Here is a 10,443-nt window from a genome sequence, read left to right as displayed (position 1 = left end):
ATTTGTCAAATTAATTAGTAAAAATAAAATTGAGATTTGTCAAGAACATAAATTAAGTGAAAATAAATAAATTGAGCACGTTGTTATATTCAAGTGGAACTAAAATATTGTAAAATTAATTAAATACCAAACCATATGTTTATTTTTTCTTCTATAAAGTATTCTACTTACCATACAAAAACATATGCCAATCAAACTGATAGAGAGAGAGGTCTGAAAATGGTTAGAAACAGTGGTCTTAAAGAGAGACTAAACAGAGGAACATGGACTGCTCAAGAGGATCAACTTCTCAAAGTATATGTAAGAAATCATGGTGAAGGAAAATGGGGAAAAGTCCCTAAAGAAACAGGCTAGTTCTCTTCTCTCTTTTTTCATCGTTTATATAGATAGTATACAGATCTATGTTACGTGGAAATAGAAATGGAAACCGTAGAAACGGACATGAACACGAAACGCGAAAATACTACTGAAAAGAAGTTTTCATGCAAAATCGATACAAATTTCTTGTTTGACATTAATTAATTAATTGAATATGTAGGTCTAAAGAGATGTGGAAAGAGTTGTAGGCTTCGATGGTTGAATTATCTCAGACCAAATATTAAGAGAGGCAACATTACAGAAGATGAAGAAGATCTTATTATCAGACTTCATAGGCTCTTAGGCAACAGGTTAATATATTATTTCTTTCATTCATACAATTTCATAAATTAAGCCTCCGTCTAACATGATTGCTGGTTATTAATATTAAGCAAAAAGTTTATATGGTAACTAAAGTTAGAAGTTTTATGTAACAATGGTTACTAAAGTATCTTTTGACCCGGTAAAATTATTAAAATAACAAATTTAAAGTTACTATAGTCGGATCCGATCGAAAGTCGTTGTGACTGTCAGATCAACAAACCCCACGATATGTTTTATATAAGAAAATTAAAAATAATAAAAAAAAGAATACGGATTACATGTTAAAATATATTTTTTTTTAAAATCATTTTTATTAATTATCATGTGTCACTGTGTGGTATCTACATAGCGGCTCGTGTTAGACATATTGTGAGATGTTATTGACATGGGGCCACATTAGGTGGTTCAAATTGATGAATCTGACTATGATGATTTTATTGCTACAAATTGGTTACTTCAATGATTTTATCGGGTCAAAAACTACTTTAATGACTACCTGTGTATAAAATGGCTATTTTAATGACAATAGAAACTTTTTACCCTATTAAACTTAGTTAAAGTAGAGGTGATAACCGGTTAATATCAATTGAGTCAATCCTAACCTAATCTTAAAAAGATAATCATTTACCTATTTAATAAAAACTAATCCACTAAACTTATATTAATACATATCATGCTGTCAGATCGTGTAAATAATAGTCATCTTTAGTCAAAAGTATATATCATTTCATTTCGTTATATATTGTGTTCTACATAATTTGAAAAGAAATTTATATATATTATTATATGAACATGACTGTGGAAAAAATTGTTATATGATGTACAGATGGTGTTTAATAGCTGGTAGGCTTCCTGGAAGAACAGACAATGAGATTAAGAATTATTGGAATTCAACATTAAGAAAAAAGTTAGTAGACAATCTTACCAATTCCAAACACCAAACCCTTAAAGCAAACAAACCTCAGCAGCAGCAAGACAGTGACAACACTGCTTCTACTCAAATACAAGCCTCCGCCGATGAAGGAACCCCTCTGCCTGCCGTCAACCATATTTTTGAGGAAACATATAACTCAGAGGAAAAGCTTTTTCTTACAAGTTCTTACATTAATTATGATGCTTCGTGGGATTTCATGGCGGCTGACCTTAATGCCGACCAGTTTACATTATCTGATTTTCTTCACACTGATTTTTCTAAACTTTATGAAACTAATAAAATCATCGAATGTTCCGATGATTCTTCACCTTGTTCTTCTTTTTCGGACAGACCTAATTTTTGTGCCTAGAGTACTGAGGATTAATTCGAGGTTTATGGAACTAGAGTTTCATTTTCTAGCTGCTCGTTTTAACTACTTTCTTTTATGAATTAAAAATTTCTGACTCGCATTATAATATTTTTGCATGTCTGTTAACTTATAAATTATTAAATTTAATTAGAGAGAAGTAGATTTAGCCTCTATGTATAAATACAATGTAAGTTTAATATTTATAAAATAAGTAATTTCAAACCTAGTTAGCTGAATATGAACTTTTTCTAATAAAAAATATGTGCAATTCTAAATCCTATTTGGTGACTAGTGTTAGATGATTATAATAATAATAAACTCATCTTTAGTTAACAAGATGTGAAATTTCACCTAAACGCCAAAATTGACAACACCGTCCCAATTTTTTCAAATCGGACAATATAAATCGGCTTACAGATTTTCGACCGTCTTGGTAGATCTAGGTTGCCTACAAACGGCCTTTTTAAAAAAAACGATCATTGAATCCGCTATCAATTTTTGCAATTTTAGATAAAATTTTAAGATGGTGTTTGGTTTAGTTTTTCGTAACAGCATTTAGTGATTTTATTTCAAACCGCAAGAAATAAAGTGTTCGGTTAAATTTTTGAAAACTACTTATATTAACTGTTTTGGAGCAAACAACTACAATTCACAAAAAAATCCAAGTTGAAGTTTTCCGTAAACTACTGGAGCTTTTCACAAAATATTATTTTTATTTATTTATTATCCCTAACTTTTTTTCCTAAGCAATATACGGTATTTCTCCTAAAAGTATACCTAATAATTCCTAAGTTGACAAAGATAATTTTCTATTTTCACCTTAATTACAATTGCTTATAACTTATTAGTCTTTAACTTCACGAGGATTGATTTCTAGAAGTATAAAACTACCTTAAGATATTTTAAAATATCGTTTTTATTTGTCATAATAAATGAATTGAGAGAGATCAAATTGAATCTAGTATATAGATGAATAAATAATTTTAGAAGTAAAAAAGGTGTTAAAATTTTACATATCTATATCTATGTAACTTAAAAAAAATAATAATATATATTAGTTATGAATTTTTTAATTTATTTTAGTTTGAATTTTCTAATTATTTAAATTATTATTTTTGTTAATAGTCATATAATATTTTTATTTGTATTGATTGATACTATACTTATATTAATTTTTTCACATGTTTTTTTATAAATTTACTAAACATCAGTAAACATCTTGCAACAACAGCTGTTAGCTAACGGTTGAGTCAAACATGTCCATAATATAAATACTATTCCTCTGTTTCATAATATTAGTGACTTTTAATCATAATCTAAATTCTATCTATTTGTCGCTTTTAGATTTTCAATGTTCTTTTTTCAAGCTCGGAATTGTAAAAGTGTTTTGGAATTTAGAAAATGTATTAAATTCTTTATTTAGAGCCAATTGGACTTAAGTTTGTGCATCAAATAATTTTGATTTTTTTTATACTATTCTAAACTCAAGACAAATTGATTGCTCCATAATCCTAGTGAAAACAACAAGAGTGACAAATATTATGGAACGAAATGACTAAAAGAAACGTGTTGTCTTATTTTGGTTGTTAAAATAGTAATATCTACAGATAAATATCAAATTTAACCTTAATGTTTTAAGGAAATTGTAGATTTAGTGTTAACATACGAAATAGTACAAATTTAATTATAGCTAACGTTTTCAGGTAAGATCAATTTTAACTATATGTTATCGAAAATTAGAAAATAATGATTTGGTTATTCTGTCACTTCAGACCTCCAAACATCAATTATATTTAAGATAATTAGTGAATTACTAAAAAATTATAAAAAAAATCTGTTAAAATACTAATAATTAAGTCAGTTACATATAAGAATTATAATTTTTTTATCAAATTATCTAAAATATTTATAGTGTTGTTAATATAATTATAAATAATTAACTAAAAATGTATAAAACATGTTCAATTTATTGAAAAAATCTAATATAACAGCCAACTAACAAACAAACCAGTTTTTTTTAAAAAAAATTAATAACATAAAGCTGATTTTTTACAACCTTAAATTTGAACCATTTAGGGCCCGTTTGTTTTACCTACTGTTTGTAATTGTTGTTTCCTATTTGCTGTTATGGTTTGATGTTTGTTGTTCCTGCTTGTTGTTGATAGTTGCTGTTTGCTGTTACGGTTTGCTATTTGCAGTTAGAAAAAACTGTTTTTACAAAAAGCAGAGATTCTCTGCTTTTGTAAAATGCTGATTTTCAAGTGTAAAAAGCAAACAGGAAGTCACTAACCAAACACCTAATGCTGCTTTTCAGATATAAAAGGCAAACAGGGAGGTCACTAACCAAACATTTAAAACTCTCCATTTCAAAGTCAAAAAGGCAAACAGAAGTTAGAAAAGGAGCAACCAAACACCCCCTTAGTAGCATTAGGAACCATGAATAGTTTCTTATCTCGGAGTCCGAGGTGATGATGGTTGTGTGGGTAAATTACATACGTGGTGTACAACCTTTACCCCAAATCACACTTTGGTGTACAACCAAAATTTTGTCACACTAAACCGTACGAACTTCATGTGACCTCCCACTAAAGTGTACAGCCGGTTTTTGTGACCGGTCAACGCTAGTCAACTATGCCATGTCATCATTTTTCATAGTAGAATTAAAAAAAGTGGGACCCACTCTTTATGGAATGACTAATATAACCTTGTTTCTTATAAAATTACTAAAATACCCTCGTCTTCTTCCTTCAACCCCTCTCTCCCATTTCTCTCTCTAAGTCTTCTCTCTCACTTCTCTCTTTCCCTTTCTCTCTCTAAATTCTCTCTCTTTAACTCTTTATCTCTCTCAACAGATAAACAATATTCTCGGTTATTCAAATTTGAATCAAAGATTAGAAAGTACTAAATATTTTTCCTTTTTCTGAAAAAAAACCCAGCCTCAATATTTTTCCTTTTTCTGAAAAAGAACCCAGAAAACGTGAACAGATATATTGCATCTGGGTATGATTCTGCTACTTTACAAATCTGAAAACAACAACAAAATTAACTTAATTTAATTTCACTCTAATTAAAGAATTATTAAGCCTAAATTAGTTAGTAATTATACCTTAGGATGAAGTGACTTTTCAAAATCCTGTGGTAGTTAGCTTTAAATACAGAACTGACTAACAGGTTTTAATTTCGGATTACAGAGATAGAGGGCATTCCACGGTGGCTCGATCATGATTTCTGCAGATTAAGCCTTTGCTGTTCTTTGGATTTTCTTCGTCTTCGTGTGAATTAACCCTAAAGATCAGTTCATGTTTTTTTTGCAAAGACAATAAAGTATTTTGAAAATCAAATTGCTTTCCTTTTCTGATTTTGTGTTTGATTCTCTTTTTCACAGAGAAAAGAAAAGAGAGAGAAAACCAAAGATAGAGAGAGAAATGAGTTGCATAAAAATGGGGAAGGAAGGGGATGATGTCATTTTAGTAATTTACATAAGGGTAAGGGTATTTTAGTGATTTGTAAGAAGTGTGTCCCACTTTTTTAATTAGAAAAAGTGAAAAATGCTGATGTTGCATAATTGACCAGCGTTGACCGGTCACAAAAACCGGCTGTACACTTTAGTGGGAGTTCACCTGAAGCTCGTACGGTTTAGTGTGACAAAATTTTGGTTGTACACCAAAGTGTGATTTGGGGTAAAGGTTGTACACCACGTATGTAATTTATCCACGGTTGTGGGAATCTCAAAGTTTTTTTCTTTTTTAATGAACCTGTACTAGAAATAAATATAGTTATATCCTTCCAATTAATAAATTCAAAGGCCATGCAGCCGCATTAAAGATGGGCAGAAGACAGATCTCAAATATCATTCTCAACCTATTTCAACTACCTTAATGAATTCCTCATCAAAAATAACTTTGATGAACTTTTGTTTAAATTATATTAATATAATATAAGGTATACCTCAATTTGATGAATTTTACAAATCATTAAAAAAAACACATATATTTTATTTTATATTCTACATCTATTAGTTAATTTTAAATTATTATTTTTTAGGTTTTTGAAATTTTATAATAGAATTTTAAATTAATATTTTTAAAATCCACAAAGTATTTTGAGTTTTTTCTGACTTGTACAGAATTTAATATAATTTTTTAAACTTTTTCATGTGTATACATGTATGTGATCGGTTACTTATGAGCGATAAAATGAAGTACTTATGTGATTGAGAAAATAATTTAATGAATTATTTCTCAAATTGATCCATCTTGTCAATGTTGAGGTAAAATTACCCTTGGTTGCAAATATTATGAGTAAAATCGCACTATTTTAGATGTTAGGGTAAAATTGCTCTTAACTCTACAAAATAATATTTTTATATGATGTGATTGAATCTCGAAAGTCGACGTGTCAACCTGCAACTGTACAGAATGAATGTCAAAGGGGGGGTCGTTTGTACGGCAAACCCATTTTGAAGCTAAAGTCAGTTAGTGAAGAAGACTGGAGGATGATCACAATCAGTAAACTAAAGCTATAATGTAAGCTTAATGTAAAAATAAATGAATTTGTTTACCTCGAACCGAGCTTACTCTATTTATATTGATATTGAAATGTAGAAGACGATTACAGATTATGGAGCAGGGCGCGCCACATGTCTCCTGTTGATAGGAGAGAGCGAGCCCAGATATCAGGGCATGGTATCTCTCAAGTCCACTTGGTCCGAGATTTCCAGATTAGGTGTGATTATGGCAATCACTAGATCCTTGACTGCATCTAGTGAGGCTTCCCAAGTCAAGTTTCTAGTACGCACTCATTTTGTTGTACTTTAGACGTGAAGACGATACATAATATAAATTTAGAGAGTAGGTTTAGGCTAATGTGGTTCCACGTGGCAAAGTTATATTTGCCTGATATCAGATGTCATCCTTTTGGGTCTAATTTATCATTTTTTAGGATGAGAAAGCATTGACTTCGGAAAGTGTTGTACTTATCATTTTCAAATAAGTCTCGGATTTGAATTTTGGTACATTTTTGGAAGTTTTTTGGGACATGAGGGACTGATAAGGAGGTTGTGCAGACTCTTGACAGTTGATTTGACCTTCGTCCAACACTCATAAATGCAACTTTAAAGGTACATATTCTTGTGCTTATGTGAACCTTTCAAGTTGACGGTGGTTTCTCCTTATGTAGCGAATTATTACGATTTTTAAGGGTGCGTGTTAGAGACATTTAATGTTGTGCGAACTACTTCTTCGCCTTGGGATGGTATTCTGCGATGACTCTTTGGTCGTCCCTTAGATGGCTTGCTAAGTATTTTAGGGGGCAAAATTCTTATAGGGGGTTCACAGATCGTTCATTCTGATTGGTGGCCAACTGGATATATAAACTAGGCCCATGCTAATTTGAATTTTTCATTCGCGTAGTAAGGATCAACCCACTGATATGCATCCGTTAAATTAAATTTAGTGGCAACATTACATAGGTGTTTGAATGGAAGCCCGAATAGTTACCATTGTTGGTCCCGTGTAACGTGATAATATTAGTTCCAAGGGGGTGTTAGGAACTATTTAAAAAATTTATCGTTAAGGCTGACTTACTTTTCTCTTAAGACTTTAACTTGGTCTTTTAGCATAGTGGTGCTGAGTAGTTTTAGACACAAGCTTAGTGAATGGGTGACTAAGGCTCCTTCTATTCTTGAGTCAGGAGATAGCACTTAAGTTTATTTCTAAACTCAGCTTCTCAGTTCACTCAACTCAGCAGATGTTCGTTTTAGTGTTTTACTAGGCAGTATTTAAGCAAGCAATATATAAAGGAGTTAAGGGTTAGAAAGATATTACTTAGCAAACGTATCCTGGTTCGGCCTCTCCGCCTACATTCAGTCCCCAGAATTCCTTCCGAGCTTTTCAGAATCCTCTACTGAGCTCTTTAAAGGTAGAGCACAAACCTTTTACAATAGCAACTAAGTATACAAGAGTACCTTCCTCTATTCCTCTACTCAATCCTATTTCTACCGCTGAGTACTATAACCAAGTACTCAGCTTCTCCTTTCTATACTTCTAGAAATGATAAGTGTTTTGTTCTAAACAAAAGCTAATAACACTTTAGATGAAATAAATCACTCTAGACTTTTACACAAGAATATGAATTGGCGTAAGATTTGCTTTGCTTTTCTAACACATAACTTCGAATAACAATTTGGTCAGCGTTTCGACTTGATGAAGATCTGCATCGAATGAAGCAATTGAGAGGCCTATTTATAGTGACACTTGAGGCACCGGTCATTTCGAATTTCGAAATAACCGTTGGAGGGAAACGGCTTCTTGTCGCTTTCACTCAGTCAGTGCTCAGCGTCTTCGACCAATGAGATTCTTGTATCTTCTATCTTCGGCAGTGCACAGATGCTTTTCGACAGGCTGGTCAGAGTGTCTCTACATTTTTGGCAAGTCTGCCAGACAGCTTCCTGCGCCTTCTGAACTTTACCCAAAGTAGAAATACTTTGTCTCCAAGTTTGTTCAGGTCAGCCGCTGACCTGACTTCCTTGTCGCACAACTCAGCAGCTTCGTCTTGAAGCTTTTAGATAAAGGCTTCTCGATCCTTCTCTTTGCTGGGCTTGCGTTTCATTCAGCTGGAGCTGCGTTTTGGTCTGTTTGGGCCGTGTGGCTTTCAGACGTTGACTTGGGCTTGACTTTCTCTTGTGGGCTTTTGGGCCTTACACTTTTAATGTCTTTAATCTTATAAATCAAATTACTCAACATTGAACAAACACATTAGTACAAATAAATCAAAGCATTTAAATTTAATGTGTGTTAAGCCCAAAATATACCTTAAATATCATCAATATTTACATTAGTTCTGCTACAAATTTGTGTTGTTTATATATATTTAGAGTACTTTTACGTCCGAATATGTTTCTTTCATGCAAGGTACCTAAATATTTGGTAAAATCCAAATAGGAGCGAAAAAGGTCAGAAACGAAGGAAAAACCCTACGAAAGGAGTCAAAGACGACGAAAATCAAACACACCGAAACGAAGACAAGGAACGAAGTCGGAGATGGAGAAAAACCTCCTGTGTCGTGACCGAGATTCCTTATTCTCGGTCGCGACACGCGTCGCCCAGGCACTTCTCTCCTCCGTTTTGAAGACTGAAATTTACCCCCCTAATCTCGGTAGAGATTTTCTATTATCGGCAAGATCATATTTTCAGGCAGCACAATTTACACATGTTCGATTTCCAAGATACGCGTCCGTTCGATTGGATAGAAACGTCTTGTTGAGCGATTTCCGCAAGTGCACGGTTTCGCTTGTAGTAATAAAAATATCGATCTCACAGAGAACGCTTTTTAACGAAAACTTATATTAATTTAGTTTAAATACGACTTAAGGTTTATTAAATAGATAAACGTTATTTGAAATTGGATTTGGTTTTGAAATTGCTAGAAATAGAATTAGATTAGAGTATTTAGATGTTAGAAATTATTTATGATTTAAAAGTTAATTTGCAAGACAGGAACGTTTAGAACTTTTAGAAAAACAAATAAATGTATTCGTTTGCATTAAGCAAAGAAAACAACTTTAAACTTTATACAAATTATAACGATGAAATAAATGACGGAACCTCTAATTAATTGGCTTTGAACGTGGGAAAACCCTTTCGGGATAGTTGCCCTTAATCAAATTAAAACTCTTTCGAGATGATAATTTGCCTAAGTGTTCAACAAAGTTTCCTTGTAATGATTTTGAATTTAACTACGTTTTAATGAAAACACCAGCAATCACTTTAGTGGATTGGTTACCATAAGTGCTGCATAAAGATCTATCGAATAGAACGGACTTTATTAGATGAAATATGAATTTGATACAAGTTTACAGAGTGAAATCACATGGAAACTTTCGAGGGCTTGCAAGTGAACGGTTGATCAATCCTTTCCTTGGGTTTCCTTAGAGTTTGTCAGACTCAGGGGCGGATCCTTTTACTAATTCTTCTCGCCGAATCTTTGGAATGGAGAATAATTTCATCTACCACCAAAATGTAAACTAAACCGGAATAATGTCTAAACGCTACTAAACTTGTTATTATTGAGTAAACAATGTGTGTACAGCATATTGCTTTGAACAGAAATAAAATCTAAACTCTGACTCTTTTCTGAGTCAGAGTTTCTACATAAACTCTGCACTAATCTCTCTCTATCAATATTACATTACCTAACATGTATTACATGTTACATACTTTTCTCTCCATATCAACTCTTTATTTATAGATGTTGAAGGGTTGTGACTGAAGTGATGTGTCCTTTGTGAAGAGTCGTATCCGTTGTGAAGAATTGTGTTTGTTCTGAAGAGACGTCTTTATCCACTTGAACGAACGCGTTTCTTGGATTTCAACATGTGTTTATTAATCTTGGCAGAATTTCTGCACTTGCCGAGAATGGGGATCCTCGGCCGTGAATGGGGGAGCATCAAGTTGAGCTTTGGACGAAGGGAGGAAGTAGC

At 32.4% G+C, this 10,443-nt stretch overlaps 1 protein-coding gene across 1 annotated transcript; it reads left to right on the top strand.

The window, feature by feature from the left end:
- Positions 1-219: 219 nt before the first annotated feature.
- LOC136203921 (transcription factor MYB1-like) lies at positions 220-1,964 on the top strand. Its single transcript, XM_065995142.1, has 3 exons — positions 220-349; positions 539-668; positions 1,508-1,964. Exons 1-3 carry the CDS (start codon positions 220-222, stop codon positions 1,962-1,964), a joined length of 717 nt encoding a protein of 238 aa, XP_065851214.1.
- Positions 1,965-10,443: the final 8,479 nt, after the last annotated feature.

The sequence above is a fragment of the Euphorbia lathyris genome, chromosome 8 (assembly GCF_963576675.1).
Source record: "Euphorbia lathyris chromosome 8, ddEupLath1.1, whole genome shotgun sequence".
NCBI lineage: Eukaryota > Viridiplantae > Streptophyta > Magnoliopsida > Malpighiales > Euphorbiaceae > Euphorbia > Euphorbia lathyris.
The sequence above is the reverse complement of the archived record's forward strand: the minus strand, read 5'-3'. Positions and strand labels throughout refer to the sequence as shown.

Excerpts from the sequence above, each read along its gene's own strand:
- LOC136203921 (XM_065995142.1), top strand. The coding sequence starts at position 220 with ATGGTTAGAAACAGTGGTCTTAAAGAGAGACTAAACAGAGGAACATGG. Across the intron at positions 350-538 it reads AAAAGTCCCTAAAGAAACAG|GTCTAAAGAGATGTGGAAAG; the intron begins GCTAGTTCTCTT and ends TTGAATATGTAG. Across the intron at positions 669-1,507 it reads CATAGGCTCTTAGGCAACAG|ATGGTGTTTAATAGCTGGTA; the intron begins GTTAATATATTA and ends TATGATGTACAG.